This window comes from Dipodomys ordii, unplaced genomic scaffold (assembly GCF_000151885.1).
Source record: "Dipodomys ordii isolate 6190 unplaced genomic scaffold, Dord_2.0 Scaffold24, whole genome shotgun sequence".
NCBI classification, from domain to species: Eukaryota; Metazoa; Chordata; class Mammalia; order Rodentia; family Heteromyidae; genus Dipodomys; species Dipodomys ordii.
Window position 1 is genome coordinate 11,542,784 of NW_012267240.1, and position 20,236 is coordinate 11,563,019.

The 20,236-nt window shown below is 36.7% G+C and overlaps 1 protein-coding gene across 2 annotated transcripts in view; it reads left to right on the forward strand.

The window, feature by feature from the left end:
• Positions 1–20,236, forward strand: part of Nebl (nebulette) — a 319,353-nt gene that overhangs the window by 208,237 nt on the left and 90,880 nt on the right. Inside the window, exons 1-3 of one of the 2 annotated variants that reach the window (XM_013014763.1) lie at positions 13,137–13,217; positions 13,321–13,392; positions 18,895–18,999. The exons of the other annotated variant lie outside the window; for it this stretch is intronic. Of the exons in view, the coding sequence (XP_012870217.1) occupies positions 13,137–13,217; positions 13,321–13,392; positions 18,895–18,999 (258 nt within the window). Of the gene's footprint in view, positions 1–13,136; positions 13,218–13,320; positions 13,393–18,894; positions 19,000–20,236 lie in introns of those variants that run through there. 2 annotated transcript variants of the gene reach the window in all.

Sequence of the window (20,236 nt, forward strand, 5' to 3'; positions counted from 1 at the left end):
TATTCTTGAATTAAATGTACTAGTTTTAAAGGTAGACTTTGGGAATGTGCTCTAAGTTGTTTAAAAGCTGTCATTTCATAGCAATTGATATTTCTATGTATGTGAGAATGGTTCCATAAATGTCTGATACTTTTAGACATTTAATTATACTCGGTTAGGCCTGAATTGTAGTTATAATAAAAGGGAGTTTAAAACATACACTCAGTCTTATAATTTCACAGTGGGGAGTGAACATGAGTATACATAGAGAGGTGATACTCAATGGTATAGAAGATCTTGGCTCAAATCCTGTTGATGCTACTTTGTGGCTTCAGTGTTGGGCTTGTGGTGGCATTACTTTCTAGAGTTTATGAATATTGCATGAAGTAAACATGTAAAAGACTTATGATGGAAGTTGGGTGCCAATGGCTCACAACTATAACTCAAGCTATTCAGAGGCTGAAATTGGAAGATTGTGATAAAAAGTCAGCTTAGGTAGAAAAGCCTATGAGACAAGAAAGAAAGAAAGAAAGAAAGAAAGAAAGAAAGAAAGAAAGAAAGAAAGAAAGAAAGAAAGAAAGAAAGAAGAAAGAAAGAAAGAAAGAAAGAAAGAAAGAAAGAAAAGAAGGAAGGAAGGAAGGAAGGAAAGAAGAAAGGAAGAGAGAGAGGAAGGAAGGAAGAAAGGGAGAGAGAGAGGAAGGAAGAAAAAACAGAGGGAAGGAAGTAAAGGGAGGAAGGAAAGAAGAAAGAGAAGGGAATGAAGGAAGAAAAGGAAAGGGAAGGAAGGGAAGGGAGGAATAAAGGGAAAGGAGAAGGGAAGGGAAGGAAGATGGGAGGGTAAGAAGGGAAGGGAAAATAATGGAGAAAGGAAGAAAAGAAAGGAAGGAAGAAAAAAAGGAAGGAAGGAAGAGAGAAAGAGAGCAATACTGAAGCATAGCTTATGGGGGACTGCTTCAGCCATGAACAAAAAAGCTGAACAAAAGCTTGAGGCCTTGAGTTCAAGGTTCAAGCCCAGGTACTGTCACACACACATACACAAGAGGTCTTACAATGGTGGTGCTTACTCTTTAACGTAAGTTACTTCCATTTCCCTTTGGCCCAAACCAACCCTAAAAACTTTAACCAACAACAAATAATAACTGATGAAAGAACTTGTTAATGGGTGATGTTTTTATTTTTGAACTAAAAGTTAGAAGGTTAGAAATCCCATATCTAAAGTGACCGGAATAATTTTAGATTTCAGGGTGCTTTGGATTGGAGGTTATTTGCATATGCATGAGATATCTTGGGACTGACACCAAAGTTTACATACAGAATTCCATTGTGCTCAAAGAACATCTTATACACATAACCTGAAGGTGCTTTTATACAATAGTTTGAATGTGCCTGTGATTTCAGTGCAACCTGTCACATGAGTTCGGGTATGGAATTTTCCAATTGTGTGATCATGTCAGCAATCAAAAAGTCTCAAATTTTGGATTTTTGGATTAAGAACTCTCCATCTACAGTATCTAAGTAGATATTTACCATGCAATCTTAGAACTAGATTAACTGGCTATTAAAAGTATGAGTTTTGAACTCAGGCCACATGGTTCACTTCAGGTGGTATTAGAGGGTCATACCTCCTCAGGTGACTTTCTTTCAGTGGCTCCCAGTAGACATTAGCATGCTTCCCATACTTGCTCCTTGCTAATGATGTCTGAGAGACTATGGTCCATGCAGTGAAGATCATACAAGCCTTACACCCTTTCATCCTTACTTTTCCTGATATGGTCATTTGTAGTGTTTTGGCCAGGTCAGAAGAGAATAAAGGGTTTCTATATATTATTAGGATTGGTATCGGGGGCTAGGAAGGTGGCTCAGTGGTAGGGTAGGTATCTTCCTGACATTCTATGCATGTGTTTTGTTTTCTAAGTAAAATATAAAGTGATTGAGTGGAAGCACTTTTATTATGAAACTCATGAGTCATAAGTCATAATTTTTGTCAAATCATGGTCTCAGAAACAACTACCAGTCTTGTCTCTAACATCTGAACATCACAGAAGACTGTAATACACTTTAAAAGCTATAACCTTGATGTTATGAAAAAATATCTAGCCCTACTAAACATTTATTTCAGGTTGCATATGTTTTAAAGAAAGGTTTAAAATATAGCCATTTATCATCGTAGTGTTTTGGAAAAGTTAAAAATTATAATTCTGAGCATACAGTATAAATAAACAACTAGTTGAAGTATGCAGATTTTGAAGGTATAGAGTCTTCTGCAACATTACCCCCAAAATTAGATTTTTTTTGGTATAGATACTTTCCCTTTTTATGGAAAGTTTTATTTTGTGTTAGACACAATTAGTTGGCAGATAATCTTTTAAAACCATCTTGTAGGAACTGTGAAGAAAATATACAACCATTATAAGTTTGGAAAAGGCCAAATTTGCTGGGTGTAGTGGCATCTTCCTGTAATCCTAACACTAAGGGAGCTAATGGAGGAGAACTGCAGGTCTGAAGCTAGCCTGGGCTGCATAGTGAGCCTGAGGCCAATGTGAGCTGTGTAGTGATACCCTTTTTTAACTGTTAACCCCCCCCCCCAAACTCAAAGCTAAACCAAACAAAACCCCCATACTATGAACACTTTGTTTAAAATGGGAATAATACGAATTAACTATTTTCCCTGATTTAATTAATTTCCCTAATTATTCATACCCCCTTCTGAGTATACTTGTGCTTTAAGAAGGTCAATTTGCAGGGGGATAGTTTATCATAGAAAACAGTTTCTCTAGCTTAAGTTGAGAGTTCTTGAGTTTTGTTTTTATCAGTTGCATGTATTGAATTTGTGTATGTCATAGTCAAAGTCATTATCAAATACTCTTGTCAGTGAGCATTTACTGTATTTGAAATAAATGTTCATATCTTGGATTCCATTTAAAGGAAATTCTTTTTCTGTGTTTACCAATAGAAAAAGTCTTGCCCATAACCAGGTTGAAATTTTACTGTTTAGAATGATTTCATCAATGTACAGATACTGAGCAGAATAGCATTAGGATGAGATTGTGTACTTTGGAATACAATTAAAATGAGAAGATTATCTCTTGGTGACTGACATTTCTTGACCCTCCTAACATTAGTGACAGGATGTGTTATCACTATCCATGCTATATGCTGCTTCTGGCTCATCTCATCTCAATTTCACCTGTCCCAATTCCAACAAGTTGTTTTGTTTTGTTTTTTAATCTGGGGGTAGATGATGATCGCTAAACATTTACCTGTTTACTACTGCATAGAAATGTACCATTGATGAATGAAAAGCAGGAAAGTTTCCCCAGTTAAGCTCCTGCCAGATTAAGAGTCCTCCCAATGCTTCTGTTTATTACCTGCTTTTACCACTGCTGCAAATGCCAACGAACTCTCCCTTGTCACAGATGGTAGGGACCAAATTGTCTCCCTAGCACAAGAAGCACTGTTCCTTTAAACGAGCAGCAGAAATGGCAATTCCTTTGAAGATGAAAATTGAAGGAGATGATAGGAAATAATAATAGTACCACTACCAGAAAGAAATAAAAGTCAGTGTTTCACTGCTGCATGGTCTAGTAGATTTTACCCACAATTGAACAGTTAAGACCTGAGTTTGAGTCTCTTACTGGGAGACCTTGGATGAGTTACCAGTCTTAAGTTCCAGGGTCCTTATCTGTGAAAGGGATGTTGGGTGGATTAAATGAGATTTTTTTTAAAAAATCATGTACACTGATAACAGAAAAGACTTCTCAGAGTTCTCGATTGTCTTTCTCTATTTTCTTTGTATAGAGTTCATATTTCTTCAAAAATTTCAGCAGAGTTTGAATGAGAGATAAAATGCAAGGCCTTGATTACCACTTTGTGCAATTGTGTTAGATTCAAAGCATCTCATTACATTTGGATATTCTGAAGATTCCAGCAGTCTCAAAAGTATATGTTCTGCTCATTCCACCCAGAGGAATCAGATCCTCCTGTGCAACAGAAATGAGAAATTCTGTGTTTTCTTTCCCTCGTAGCTCAGGATTTGAAGATTTGAACTTTTACTTCTTAGAGAAAAATATCATTTCAGTGAAATGCTTAGTTTTTTCCCAATAATACATCCATCTTTAATTAAAATCTCACACTTATGGTGATATTGTTTCACAACATGGTTCACAAAAGTTGGCTGGCTGGGTGCCAGTGGATCATGCCAATGGCCACTGAAGAGGCTGAAATCTGAGGATTGTGGTTTGAAGCCAGACCAGGCAGGAAACTTAGTGAGACTCTTATCTCCAATTAAACACACACATGCACATGCGCGCGCACACACAAACACACACACACCAGAAATGGAGCTGTGGCTTAAGTGGTAGAGTGTTAACCTTGAGAAAAAAAAAAGCCCAAGGACAGCATTCAGGTCCTGAGTTCAAGCTCCAGGATGGAACAAAATAAATAAATAAGCTGAGCTGTCAGCGTGGTGCAAATAATACAGTAGCAGTGTAGTACACTGTGAGGCCCTGTGTTCAAATTCCAGTACAATGAAATAAAAAAGCCTTTTCCTTGCTGTTTATTATTTGATGAATAATTTGATCATGTGTTTTATAATTTGGTTTTATAAATTAGAATTGGAATATCAAAAGAGGATATTTCATTATTTGATTTTTTTTTTTTTTGCTATTTGGGTTCAGATTAAAGGATGAAGATTTACATTGAAAACTACTAGGACATTAAGTATGACATTCTCATTAATGAAACAAAACAGCATGCTGAAAGTATACCTTTCGAATGCATCTTAAACAACTAGTTAATTATGTACAGTACAAATTTACTTTATATAGTAAAGTACATTCCCATATAGAGACTGAGCTAGACAGATCTAGAAACTAAAATACACCTGATGCTTTAAGTTTTGCATCTTAGACTTGGGAAATTATTAAGAAGTTTAATTTTAAATGTGTTATTTCCATAGTTCAGGTATGTTGAGTCAAACAGAAATGGTTTCAACATTACCATAACACTGCGTTAGCCAAAATACAGTTCTCTCAGCCACTTCTGACCATTGAGCTAGTCCCAATTCAGAGAAGTTGTAAATGTAAAGTGAAGTTGCACTGGATCTCTAACACTTGGTGTATAAAAATAAACAGAATGCATCAGTACGGTGCATGACACAGAGACAATACTCAAATATATAATGAATGGATGTGTGATTGAAATGGCAGTGAAGTGCAGGATTTTTGTCAGTCTTGTCACTGATTGAAGAGCTAGAGGTATTATTGGCCCATTAATTGCACACAAGAAATCCTGTTAAATGAAATTGAGTAAAAGTATCATCTCCACTCCATAGATGCTCACACACAGATAGTAGATGCCTCAGAGAGAATTTACACACAATACATGTTAAACTAGTTCTCACCATTCAGAGTACCGATTATTTTAAGACTCCACTACCTTCATACGTCTTTTAATGAGATATTTCCTTTAATTATGATTTTACTTTGGTATTATCTTACATTTTTAGTTATGCATGAAAGAAAACCTCCACAGAAATAATTGGAGTGAGACTCAGGAATTCAGATTTCAGTGTCCTAAGTGAGAGTGTCAGTTGTGTTGTCTCTGGTTTAAGATGTGGTGAAATCATGATTTTTAGGAAGAAGAAATTCTTAGTGAAGGTTGGTGTTAGTAACTTGATGCTTAGGGTTCAGGGATAAACATTGGCATCGCTTAGCAAAGAGAAGAATGGAAAAGTATTTTGGTGACAACATTCTAGAGATATAGATATGTGAAATTTATGATGTAAACATCTAACAGCAATGCCATTTGTTTCTGGGTATCCATAATACAAGTGGATCCCCCTCCGGTCATTTCCTTTGTAGCAGAATAAACATGAAAGTACTTTTTTCACTAGTCTAGAGGTACACGAAGAATGCAGAGTTTGCTTGGCTAATAACAGGAAGGAGTAAAAATTATGTTTCAGGCATATACAGTAAAGAGAGTATCTGAAAAGCTTCTGGTTCCAGTTCATTGACCAGGAACTATGTTATTTGTATAAAGTGCTCATGGTTCAAACGGGCTTAAGCTTTCTGTGTTAGAACAAGTGATTTCCATACATTTTCTCAATCAAGCTCTCTCTGGACGTCTCTGGCTGCTGCCTGATCTCAGCTCCTCTTCTTCCCTTATCAGTCCTATGGTGTGTTCCAGTGACATTGAACTTTTGGTCCCTTCCACTGTTGTCTTTGGGTCTTTGCAAATGCTTGTTGGATGCCTTGCCTCTATCCTTTCATTTTGCTTAATTCCAGCTTAATCATCTGTTTTTCTTTTTTTTCTCTCTGGGAAAGAGCTGCTTATTGCTTCATTTCTGATAAATCCTTTTATTCTGAGCTCACATAACTTTTCTTTTAACCTCTGTTTGGAAAAACATTGTTACACTTTCTCCAAGAAGTACCAAATTATCCAGTTTCGGGTGTTCTTGCGTAGATCATGCGTAGGTTATTTTCTCAGGCCTGTTCTCAAAATGCATTACAGCCTCCCATCCCAGCCTTTATGTCTTTACTGTAAGGACAGACGACTTATTCTCACGGCATAATGTATAAATCCCGCTGCTCCCCTGCCCCAGCATGAAAATTATGACAAAACAGTTTTTCTCCATAAGTTACTTGGAAATTATTTCCTTTATTGTGTTTTCATAAGATTGATGAATCATGTAAATAGGCTATGCTGAGAATTAATTGGTAGATCACCTATCTCTGAATGGGTTAAGGATCTGCCAAGAGTGATCAAGCCTGCTCTTTCTGGCTCTGGCTATGGTGTTGACAGCCAAGCGGAGAGCTTCTTCAATAAATTCTCTCATAGTCAAGTTTTTCCAGATGTGAGAAATAATTAAGTCTTTGCATTTATTGAAGCTTTTTATGCTTTTCAAGCAGGAACTGGCAGCTGTGATGAATTAACTTTGCTTGAGTGTGTGTGGGTGTTGTGTGTGTGTTATGTGTGTGAATGTACATGTATATACAAGCACACATGTACATTTGCCAATAGCCAAACGAGGTCAGAACTCAAAGCAAAGCCAAAAGCTGATTTCAATAAATGCCACATTTTTTTTTTACTGATACGTTTTGTAATTGACAAAAGAACTTTCTCTGGTAATTCCTGTTCTTTTTATATCTTTGCTGAACAATAAAGAAAGAAATAAGGATAATTAAATGATTCACAACTGTTAAAGGGTATGTATTTTAAAAGTACATGACTCATGAAACATGAAGTAAGTGCATTTCAAAGATTTTAACGTTAATAAGAGGGCATTAGAGAGATGTTACACTTGGTTCGAAGGTCAATTGGAAGAGCTAGACATTGCAAGTAATAAGAGTTGCTGAAATGAATTTATAAAGATATGCAAATAGGGTCTATCAGCAGTTTGATAACCAATTGCTTCTCCCTGGACACATTACTTGGCATTTCTATGGATAAGGATCATTTGTATTATTATCAGTTTTCAACAATTTACGGAATGACAAAGACATTTTAATCCCAAGGGAGCACTAGATAAAATACCAGTACCAATTTCACATTTCACACAAAACTCTAGGAAAGGATTACTTCCTGTGGAAGTCAAGTGTTTGATCCAGTTGGACTCTGGTTCTGGGTAGAAGCCACACTCAGATGACTGAAGCTTTGGCCATTTCTGAGCCTGGATTACAGGAATGATGTACTATTAGTATTATGAATGGGTGAACTAAGATCTCAGGTAAGTTGTGACATCATAGATTTTTCAGTTCACTGGGTGTCCCTATCTATATAATGAGTTAGAAAACTTTTTCCTCACCTGGGAGAGGAGGATGAGGATATGACTTTAATTTTGGCCTTCTGGCCACAGTTATCTTGGAAATTTTTGTGTCCCAAATTATTTGCACTTGCTTGTTCTTCTCTTTCTCCAATATTTGTCTACATATATAGGTCTCCACATTGTGAAAGTGGGAATAGAAATACTGAAAAACAGCCTATCAAAACTTTCTGTAATAATAGGAGTGGTAGTGGTGACAATTACTCAGATAAGTTTATATTCTTTTGACCCCTAATGAAGCAACAGTAATGAAATAGCCATTAAAAAGAAAAAAAGATAGGTTAATGTTAGCTATAAAATAAATTGAACTAATATTAAATAAGCCTTCCTATAAACAGGACAAGTTGCTCTATTGTGATTATGTTTCCTGTTTCTTCTCCCTTCCCCTTTTTCCAACTATTAGTAAATTTGCCTTTTGGGTGGGTGCCAAATGATTTATAAACATATGAGGCAAAGGTAAAAATAACCAGAAATTCAACTGAGAAGCAAGAAATTTCTAGGACAAAGTCATCAAATAGCCAGATAGCTACAAATGAATGTGAAAAAAAATTGTCAAAGCAGGAAAATGAATCTGTTAAAACAATCCTCTCTTAAATACTTTGGATAAATATTTTATCAAAAGAAATATTGAATTAATTTTTTAAAAAATGAAATGAAATGTTTGTCTCTAAGTTATTCTTATTGGGGCAGAAGGAACTTCTTCCAGTCTCCCTGAAATTTTGATCATCAGGTGCTGAAATAGAATGACAATAGGCAGACTATCAGGAGAAAAGGTACATAAATTTATTCTGCGTTTGAGGGGGGGGGCGGGAGGGAGCCAGGGAGAGAGAGAGAACTAGTGACCCAGAGAGAGTTCAAAGCTTATATGACCCATTCCTGAGGCTGGGGACAGGAAGGAGGGAGGTATAGGAGTAAATAATTTTTAGGGGAGAAGAGTGACTTCCAGTCAGATAATAGCCAGGAACCAAGTTTGTGTACACTCTGGTGTGATGTTTGACTTTCATTCTCTTCTGTGATATGAGTTTACTCCTCCTTGGTTGTTGAAATAGCAGAGGGTAGAAGACAATTATGTTCCCTATTGGCAGATTCAGTCTTGGAGTAGATATAAAGGAGCTCTAGAGAAGAACCTTTTCTAATATCAACTGATACACGTCTGTTTAATACAATCTTCATAACCAGGTGCTATATTTTAGAGTGACATTTGATGGATGTTTTATTAACTCAGAACTGTATCCTGTTGATCTATTCTGGATTTTTATTTGGAAGTCACTTGTCATTATGTCAGGGACAAACACACAGTCTATCACTAAGAAGAAAAGAAAGGAGGAAGAAATGAAATAGGTATTGAACATTAGTAAACAACCAAGAGATAATGGTCACTGTGACCCTAAGGACACTGGAAAGAGTCATATACTATGTGACTTGTAGCAGTGGAACACATGAGTTCCATAAACATGAGTTCTCTTGGCCAGGGACATGCCTCCAGAGACTGTCAGTACCTACTTGGCAGTTGCTATTTGTCCACAAACTATACAAAGACCACTAGACTTCTGTATTGTAAATACACGTTGGTTTTTATCTCTAGCTTACTCAATTTGGGAGGCCCTTTCTTGATTTGAAACGATATTGATGGCATAGAGTCTCACCTTTCAAATGACAAGATCCTTATAATTCAAATGCTTTTCTTTTAACTGTGTATCTTTACTGGGTACCAGTAAAATGGTTTCAGCTTTTCCTTTTACACACTTGGCAATGCAGTTTTTCTTTTATGCAGAGTTAGAGGGGAAAAGGGATTAAATACTTTGTCCTAGTGGGTATGGTAGAGCTAGACCAGAAGGTTGAGTGACTATCACTAATGTGACCACCATCTTGGTCATAGTTTATGTCATGGCATGGGAAGAGGACCAAAGCCAAAACGTAGGCAATGTAAGTGAAGTGCTCAGTAAGTAACAAGGATTTAGTAATTACCCAGATACTCCCCATGAGATGGTCCAAGGTGAAAATATACATTAGAATACATTAAACCTGGTTTATTAAGAAGAGATACGAAAGACTTTGAAACACGGTAGCTATCCATGAAGAACCCCTTTTCTTTTCTTATTACCTGGTCAGATTATGGCATATTGACAAGAGAGCTTAGCTGTGATAAAGTGCGGGGTTTACAATTTTTAGAGAAATTTGATATGAATTTTGTAACTATATTCATAGGTGGAAGGAAAACAGAAAGATGCATTCAATCAAAAGTAATCTGTGTGTGGCTTGCCAGACAATCCATTAAAGTGTTCACCTAGCAAGGTTTTTTTTTGTTTGTTTTTTTTGTTTTTAATTTCCTTCCTAATCTTGGCACAAAGTACATTTTACTCACCATTGTTTCTAATGCCAAGCATAGTACCCAGTGTGCAGCACTTCCTTGTTGATCAAGCTGGGCTTTCCACTTAGGTCTTGCTCTTTGACATTCCCAAATGAGATGGCTAGTCAATTTCTCGGGGTGTTCATTTCATCCTCAGTGAAAGAGGAGGGCTTTGTGTGTGTTGACTTCCTGTGGGTCACTTGGGCTTTGAAATTCTGCTTCTCAAATCCTAAATGGAAAGTCTGAAGTTTTTAAAACACTGCCTATGATGGTGAATTTGGCTTTTACAGCGTTTGTGCCTTATATATTGCTTTCTTGCCACACAGCCTGGTGGGGCATGTACAGATAGATGTCCAATACAGATCACCCATTTACAATGGGGGAAGATACATCAACCTAAGTAACACAAGTCTTACCATCTCAAATTGGATCCAAGAAAGATGTGTCATAGGTGGCTTTGGCAAGATTTTCCTGCAGATTTCTAGAAGCTTGTGTAGAAAATATTCTAGGAATATTCCTAGGAATTCTTTCCTCCCTAAAGGTAACGTCATACATTCTGTCTAGAATCTTAGAATCATCTTTTGGCAGAGGATATGAGGGGAGCAGAAATAAGACTTCAACCATTCTTCTCCTCGTGGGACAAGTATAATGCACAAAGAATTTCCTTGTGGACTGAGCTGTACCAGGCAGGCATGATATGTTTGTGATTTTGAGGTTTCCAAAATTCAGCAAGCTCGGGACAATTTCTTCTTGGCTATTTGCAGTAAACAAGATATGTGATGCCATTAATTTAACCTGCATCACAATCTATTTTGTGACCATAAGACCCTTAGAACACTGCCAGAATAGAGCAGTGTTTCCCTGTATAATACTTCACAGAAAAATGCCAGTTTTCTGGAATCACTGGTATCATCCCAAAACAATGGTAGAAGTCTAGGTGTGGTGATTCATTCTTGTAATCCCAGAAATTGGGAGGTGGATCGTGAGTTTCGGGACACTCTGGGCCACACAGGGAAACCCTATCACAAAACAAAACAAAGTGAAACACAGCTAGCCCAATTCCTTCCTATAAAAAAGCCTCAGCGGTAGAAAGATGGAAGTAAATAAGATGAGATGGATACGATTTGTATTTGGTAAATGGTAGGTTAAGTAAACTAAAATAGGCTTTCTTTTGGTTAAGGGTCTTCTCAGAACTATTGATCTATCTATCTAACCTGTATTTTACATAGTATGTGATTGGCAGAGGTAGAGATTATTATACAGGTTTCCCAAATAGACTTGCTTGAGAAACTTGCTTTTTCCCCAGCAGATATTTCATAGAAATTCTGACTCAAAAACTATATTGGAATACAATTTGAGAAAGAGTATTTATAATGATTATGTGGAATGTTTTTCTTGTCAGAATTTTCAATTTAAGTGAGGTCAAGTCAATTTTCCTTTAACAAATTGAAAACTGGATCTAATATGAAGAGAAAACCACATTATACTTGGCTACTGAAAATGATGTGTTATTTTTGAATCAAAGTGTATTTTATATAATTAGTTTCATTCTTCACCATGGAGTATATTTTTTAGGTTTAACACTGATACACTATAGTTTTGTAAAAGTAGATTTACTCTTAGATTTAAGCAGCCAAGGTAATAATTTGTGAAATACATAGAGTCTTGGTATTACCTAAATTGATAACCAAGGATTTGTTGTGAGATATAAGCTTTTAGTTTTATGTAACTGTGAATCCATACCACAGAATAAATATCGTAGCAGCTTATTTTTCTGATTTTTTTCGAGTTTGTGGTATACATTTGAAGAATGTACAAATAACTAGGGAATTCATAAAAATTGACACAATGAGCAGAATTCTAAGAGAATGATTACTTTTTGAACAATACTGTTTCTAGAATTTATTTTTATATTAGTATAAACAGAACTTACTCCCTACATTGTTCTTAATTGTTCATTGCTCACAAATGTAAATCCAATTATTTTTATTTTTTATTTTTTTTAGGATTGAGGCACAAGGTTTTATTTTACAGGTAGGTTTAGTCTGTTGTTTTTTTTTGTGGAAATACCATACAGAGGGGTTACAATTACATGAGCAAGGTAATGAGTACATTTCTTATCAAGCATTGTTGCCTCCTCCTTTGTTTCCCCTTCCCATCCCTTCCCATCTTCCCCCTTCCTCCCCTCCCCGTGCTCTTCCCCCCTGCATGTTTCTAGAATTCTTAAATGATAAATCAGCATGTTAGCTGCAACTTCTCATTGTTAATGATTTTTACCATTAGTAAAATATAATGCTCCCTAATATAAGATGAACAGTCACAATTGACTCAGTAGATTCTTTGAAGTGGTTTACAGGGCTTTTCATAATGAATTTCTAGCCTGGCTAATATAAATGTATATTTTTTAGGATGTGGGAAGTACATATATGTCTCATAAAATATTTAACTTAGATTAGTAATAGGAGTTTGAATGATTCAGATTCTCTGTGTGGATTCAGGGCTCTCTCTGGCATTCCAGGGAAAGCTTTATTTAGACCTGCTGGAGGCATCTTTGAGATAACAGGCCTGGGTATGTGGTATCTGGAGTGTTAAAGCTGAGTACTTTCCCTAGACTCCTTATGTTCTTCTAAAACTATTTTATGAATGAATTGAACTAGTGAAAGATTAACTTTCTCTTTGGGGTTTCTTAACCAGTTTAAAGAATGTTGACTTTAGAAGTTTGTCAAATTGACTTTTGTCTGAAAAAATGTTACTTCCTTTTGGGAGACTGACCCAGTCCAAGGCCTGGGTCCTATTCTGAGTCCTGTTCTGTTATCTCACACACCATTGAGATAAGGAGAGTCAAGTGAGAGCCCAGCAGACCGGAAACCTGGCAAGGACACTGCTGCCCAGGCCCCAGAGACTCATAGCTGAAGGGCACTGTGGTCCATATAAAGACACTACACCAGGGAAGTTTAAAAATACTAATTTTTTGACAGAGGAAAAATGAGGGATCCTGTGTTGGAGGATGTGAAAGATGAAATTGGACAGGACAAAGCAGCAGAAGAAGAAAATGAAGAGGAAAAGGTGAGTGAGAAAGAACCTACTCAAGAGCCATATTCAGCCTTGGAGACAGATAATTTAAAAAGTGATCTCTTCCATTTTTTTTCTTTCCCTCTTCCCTGAACAGATATGCTTTAAGCCTGTTATTGAAGACCTAAGCATGGAACTGGCCAGAAAATGCACTGAACTTATTAGTGATGTAAGTGGCTCAAGACATTTTTGGCTCTCTTTTTTTAATTGCATGTGTGGAATGGTTATAAAATAGAATCTTAGAGCGGAAATTATCTGTTAAAATACGATCATTTTCCAGATCACAGAACTAAGTCCAGCCATTTTAAGGGAATTTTTGCTAGGACAAATATTCTCCCTCTTAATCCAGAATCTTGTCTCAGGAGTTTTGCTTTCATTCTGGCATGAAATCATAAAGCACTGAATTATAGAGCATATTTCATTTGGGAACCCCAAAGACTTCAAAATTAGTATAATGATATAATTTGTCTTGGGAGGCCTAAATGATTTTTAATATAAAGGATCTTTATCTAAATGAATGCTTTTTAAAATATGAAGACCTGTTGAAGAATATGATGAATACAGTTGTTTTTCTTTTTCGTTTTCTTTTCTTTTCTTTTTTTGTCAGTTGTAGGGCCTGAACTCTGTCCTGTCCCTTAGCTCTTCAACTCAAGGTTAGCACTCTACCATTTGAGCCACAGAACCACTTCTGGCTTTTACTGCTTATGTGGTGCTGAGGAATAGAACCCAGGCCCTCATGCATGCAAGGCAAGCACTCTATCACTGAGCCATCTTCCCAGCCCCTACAGTTGTTTTTCAAACAAGAAAATGAACCTGTCTATATACATAAAGCATTTGTTTACAATTTAGGAGTTATACATAGCAAAACTGTTAGTTAACAGCCTTAAATCTAAATGATGCAAAGGGCCATATTTATTGTGACTTATTTTAGTTACTGGGATTAGTTTATATTTACATATAAGGAAAATCCTAGAATCATGCACATGTATGTATAGTAGATATGTAATTTAGTATTCTAGAAGTACAAGGAATGGTATTACAACTTAAGGATGAGAACTCAGCTGGTTACTACAGGCAACTTCTTGAAAGTGAACACATGTTATGTCTTTTTTTGGAGAGATTGCTACAATCCTAGATGTTTGAGTTGTTGGTGAGCAAAGTGATACGAGGATTTGCTTATTTTCAATGGAAGTCCATCCTAGGTAGTGGGATCAGCCTTCCTGAGTCAACTTGCCATTAACCCAGGGAAGGTGATTAATCTGGCTGAGCTCTACTCTTCTAGTTCATATTTATAATAGATCAAATAATTATACCTCAAAAATGCCAAGTTTACTTTGGGGAACATTGTGAGTGTCCAACCAATGCTAGTTAGTAGTGGCTCTTACCCACTCAGTCTGTAACTTAGTCTTGCATCTATCCAATCATGTTTTAAGCGTGATTCTTGATTATTTCCCAGTTTGTCAGAGATAAAGGATGGTGGTGGGAATCATATTGCTTCCCTGATACTTGATTGTGATGTAAATAAATTTCAGAATGGGTATTTCTCTGTGCCATTGCTTACTAATCGGAATCAGCCACTTAACGTATGTGAAAGTTCTTTGCAAACTGCAATTGTGGTGAAATGACAATGACAACAATAACTAAAATGTCACTCTCAGTTATGATGTATTTATTATGTGCCAGTTATTACAGCTTCTGAAGTAGGTTCTCCTGTTTCTCCTCATTTTAGAAGAAGACAGAGGCACAGAGAGGTTACATAGCTAGCCTGGACAAACACAGTAGGGAGAGGATGAGGACTTGCATACAAAGCTCTCTTTGTTGTGTTGTGTTATCATTCACCATAGGTTCCTCTCTCCCTTCCTCACTTCTCAACTCTGAAAGAGATCTAGCCTCCAAGACAGCTGCTTTTGTTTTGTTTTGTTGATTAACATATTAATATCTTTTTATTTCCCTGATTAAATTCTCTGTGATATTTAGTCCTGTTTGTCAAATACTGATTCAATTTTTAAGTCAGTTAAGTCTGTCCACTCCATTGATCATCTAGAATCATGGATCTAGTAATCTATCTATCTATTTATCTATTATTGTAAAGATACTGTATAGAGGGGTTACAGTGATATGAGTAAGGTAATGAGTCCATTTCCTATTGAGCATTGTTACTTCCTCCTTTGTTTTTCTCCTACCATTCCTTTCCTCCCCACTTCTCCAACTCCTTCCTTCCCACCTCCCAGTGTTGTAAAGTTCATTTTCAACATACTATCTTGTACATCTCATTGTTACAATGGGTCATCCTGTATCCTTATTTAAGTATTTTGTTATTTCCCTTCCCCTTCCCAAATTAGAAAATTGTATATATATCTAGTAATCTTTTGAGAGATATCTCTCACAAAAGATATTGGATACAATGGAAACATTTTGTAGGTGTTTTGTAAATTAGGCACAAAGAGCCAGCTGCATCTATGTGCAGCCTCTGACTCAATATTTTGTTTTTAAAGCTTTTTAGGGTATTTATTTATGTAGCAGTGGGGATATTTTCCAGGCAACTGAACACTATTTGTGGTGGATAAATCCACCCAGTGCTGAAAATGTCAAATTTCATGGCTACCCCTCCCAAGACAAAGTTCAGACCATATCAGAAAACCTTGAGAGAGTAACCTTGGCCATGATCTGTCCAGTGAACGAATAAGGATGGAGCCACATTTCTTTCTCCCAGGGTTTACCAAAGTTAGTTGATATGATTTCATTATGAAAAGACTTCCTAGATGCTGTCTGCGAAGCCTCATGAAAGAGGAGAATACCTTCAAACATTTCTCATCTGTCATCTAGCTTCAGTCATTAGCTAATCTCGGCTGGGAGAAGGAAGCAACATTGAACTAATTGCACTCAACTGTAGAGACGACACTGTGGGAACAGTGGGTAGAGCCAAAGCACAAAGTAAACGTCAGGGGCCATCTTATTGATCACAAATCCATCCATTTAGTTCATTTTTAATTTTTAAAATACATGGAGTTGTGTTGTTGTTTAAGAGTGTGAATGGCTGTGAGCAACAGGAAAGTCTACTCCAGCGACTTAACAAATGGATATTTGGGGGAGGGAATTGTTCCCAAATAGGAAGCTGGAGGTAGGTAGCCTGAGCTGATGGCTTCAGTTCAGTGGATGCTATGCTCCTGGATCTTTTTCTTCTGTCCTGCCATCATCAGTGTGGTGGAATATATATTATTCTGTGATAGCATGATTGTCTCTGCTCTTATGATGTTAGATTATATGACACCTGTGTGTCCAAGGACCACACAAAGTCTCTCCTCTCCTGCTAGAAACAACAGACACTTTGCTGGAAGGACTTCCCCTAATGATTCATGGCCAGAGCTGAGCACCCCCAAGGTCAATCCTGGGCAAGATAGAATGGTACGGCCGTGCTTGCTTTAGATCAGTTTGTCCTTTAAGTTAACAGAGGCCTGGTTACTCTCATGAATCTATCTGAGTTCTATTAGTAGGAGAGAAGGAAAACAGCTGGAGAATCTATCCAATGATGGACCAGCCTTCACTTTGAAGATGTAGACATGGTTGCAATAGAAAGTATGCTTTTTATTTAATGTCAGTTTAATGTTGTCGATTGCTGTGCTTCTTTTGCCTTTAACACTTCTGTTTTTTTGCATATGAATGCTACTAATAGGTAACATTCTTCTTATTTTTAAAATAGAAAACCATAATTTTCCATTTGCCTTTCATATTGTAACATCACCAGACATAGTACACAAAACAATTTATTTGGAACCATACAATTTCATTAAAAACCATTCCCAAACCCATTTGAAGTCCTGCAATAGTGTGTGTGTATGTATGTATGTGTGTGTATGTGTGCATTTGTAATCATTAGTAGGTTTTATCATATGAATGCCAACAAGCAATTGCCTTTAAATTTTTTTATTCAACCTGAATTTAATGACATAGATGTTTCTATCTTTCTAATAAAGACCAAAGAAACTAATGAAGTCCACACTGAAGACAGAACTATTTGCCTGTAGAACAAAGGAAGTAAATACTTCACCCTTATCCAGAGCTCCTGTCCTGAACATTCTACTCCTGTCAGACTTATCAGGAGGCCCCTAGCCAGAGGCACATACCACTGCAGTGAAGAATGTGAATGTGATGGGGAAAGATGGTGGCAAATGATAAAAATAATGAGCCAAACTTAAGCCTAATGATAGGCTATTTTTTTTCTCACACTTAATTATATAACGGAGATACTCTTTTTTTCTCCTTGTGATCAAAATAGCCTACTATTTATCATACTGCCATTAACGATTTAATTACTAGTGACTGAGGAGGGCGATTTGCAGGAACCTAAAATTATGGCTAATCTTTGTAAAGAAAAAAAGTAATTTAGTGCTCAGATAAGATAAATATGTTCTCATGTTGATTTCATGAATAAAGCAAGTGTTTAATGTGGTGGGCATTAATATCTCAGAGTCACAGCAGTGAAATATGGAATTTTGAAGTTACTTACTGTGTTTGTATCTGGTTTAGAGCTCAGGTCAAGTCATGTCCCTCAAATCAGGTTTGCTGATGGGAGAATCTCCGCAGAATGTTAGCACAAAACATCAATATTAATCACATCCCCTAAGAACCTGGTAGTATATACAATTAAATGCCACTGTTGAGTGTTAATTAGAAACACCATATAATTTATCATCTGAACTGGGACACTTTTTCCAGTCTAAGTATTTATTTACAGTTCAGGGTAGATAAATATGACTTTATTACAGGATATTATAACTTATAGCAAATTACCTCCATCCTTGTGACTTATCAAAGTTCACCGCTACAGTTTTTAGATTACACAGCAGTAGGTATGCCAGCAGGGTGACATTGTAAGGACCTTCTTCATATTTCCTGATTCTTTTCTGCTCACGTGTCCTGGCCTCTCCACAAGGGGAAGAGAGTGCCAAATTTTATCTGGAAGTTTGTGAAAACAAATGAACATGTTCATCTAGGCCCCTCTGGTCTTTCTCTGCTGATCTGCTTGCTCACAGCAAGGCGGAGTATTCTGTAATGATTTGTACCACCTTGCAAGTTGCTTGGGCAGATTTGGGGAGGAGAGGAGGGTAGGGAAGGCAAAGGGCACTCATAAATTGAACGTGTTTGATTTGAGGGAATTAATTAGTAACTCAAAGACCCAGCAGTTTAAATAAATGTCTCTCTCCAATCTAACATGGATGGACACCATTTGTTTAATTCTGCCTTTATTACATAATGCAGAACATCTGTTCTAATAACTACTTATTTTCTGCCTTGAGGTGGGCAGCTCTGGTTTTCCCTGCCTGTAGACTTAACTGTGAAGGTCAGTGGCTTAGAAGTAGCATGAAGTAGGACACCTATGAGCGATGGAGCTCATTGGATGGTCACGCTGGACAGACAGGACCCACAGCCTCAGCCTGACATACCCAGGTGCATCCCCAGGACTACACTGGTGCTTAAAGTTTAGTCCTCCCTCCTCACCTGTGCAATTCTGTGTTGGGTCTCTATGTATCCACTTGGTGTTTCTGAGACTTATCCCACGTTATGTATTTGTTTCAGAAAACAGACTTTATGAGTTGACTTAAATCTCTGTTCAGACTATTAACAATTGGTTTTCTTCTTTCTCCCTTGTGCTAATTATTCTCTTTTATAGATCCATTATAAAGAAGAGTATCAAAAGTCCAAAGACAAATGTACATTTGTGACGGATACTCCCATGCTAAACCATGTAAAAAACATTGGTGCTTTTATTTCTGAGGTAAGGTTTCAAAAACTTGCAAAATGGACTGTGTTTTTCCTTTTAGTGTTTATATACATGGAAGTCTGTGCATTAAATATGGAGACTATTTTTAAAGTACCAATGAATATTGGTCAAATATAAAGCATTGTCTATGATTGATATTAATATACCTGGTTATATATACTATATATTATCATATTATATATGTGGGTTTTGACTCCAGCCCTTTCTTAGTTATATAGAATTACTCTTGAATAAAGGATGTTTTTATTCAGTAAGTAGTAAGCTCTGACAATGTAGATAATTTCAGAAGTTCTAAATTACTGCTTTCCCAATGGACATATTAGAGATAAACAAGTGAGTACCCTTTTGGAAATCAGTGAATTTTAGCAGTATATTCTATAAAATATGATTGTTGATAATAATTTTAAGTTAGAACTTTTTGAGTGGGCTGAAATTCATTTCTACAGAGATATCCATTGTGAAACCCCAGAGTGGAAAATAAAATATACTACCTTCATTTTCTAGCTGAAAAGAAACATGTAGTCTCTTCCTGAGTGTACTGAGAACTGCAGTTTATGTTGCATTGTAAAGCATGATGTCGACAATATTTCTATGTTGAAGCATTACTCTTGAAAAGAAACTTGAAAAAAAGAATGAATAAAATAGCACTGTAGATGATTTGATCTCTAGTGTTTTATACACTGGCAAAAGATTAACCTGTGATCTTCATAAGATTATCCGGGAACATGAAACAGTGCTGAGGAAATCAGTCCATTTTCTAGAGTTGTGGGGACAAAAGGCTTACATGGAATATATGATCAATAAATCACCACCCAAGGCAGGCTGTGAGTGGGGAGGGACACAGGCTTCATCCACAGAACATGAAAGAACATTGTTTTTTCTTTTGGGGGGGATGGGAGGATTAGCTATGTTATTTCTCCTCTGCAGAGAAATTCTTGGCGATCTGGAACTCATGATTGATTAATTTTCCTGATGGAGTTAGCTGCTGAGAAAAAAAAAAATTGTAATTGGGTGATCCATTTTGTTCCTTTGGATCTAATTTTCCCAGGAGGACATGGTGGATGATTGTTTGCCTTTTCAAGTAATGATTGAGCTTATCCAGATCCAGCAAAACAAACTCATAACAAACAAGCACGCTCTTTCTCTGGGCTACAGGAGGCTGAGAGAATTCGAATAAAGGAATGCATTTCTTTAAAAAAAATGATTTGAACCTGCAGATTGATGGAATGCA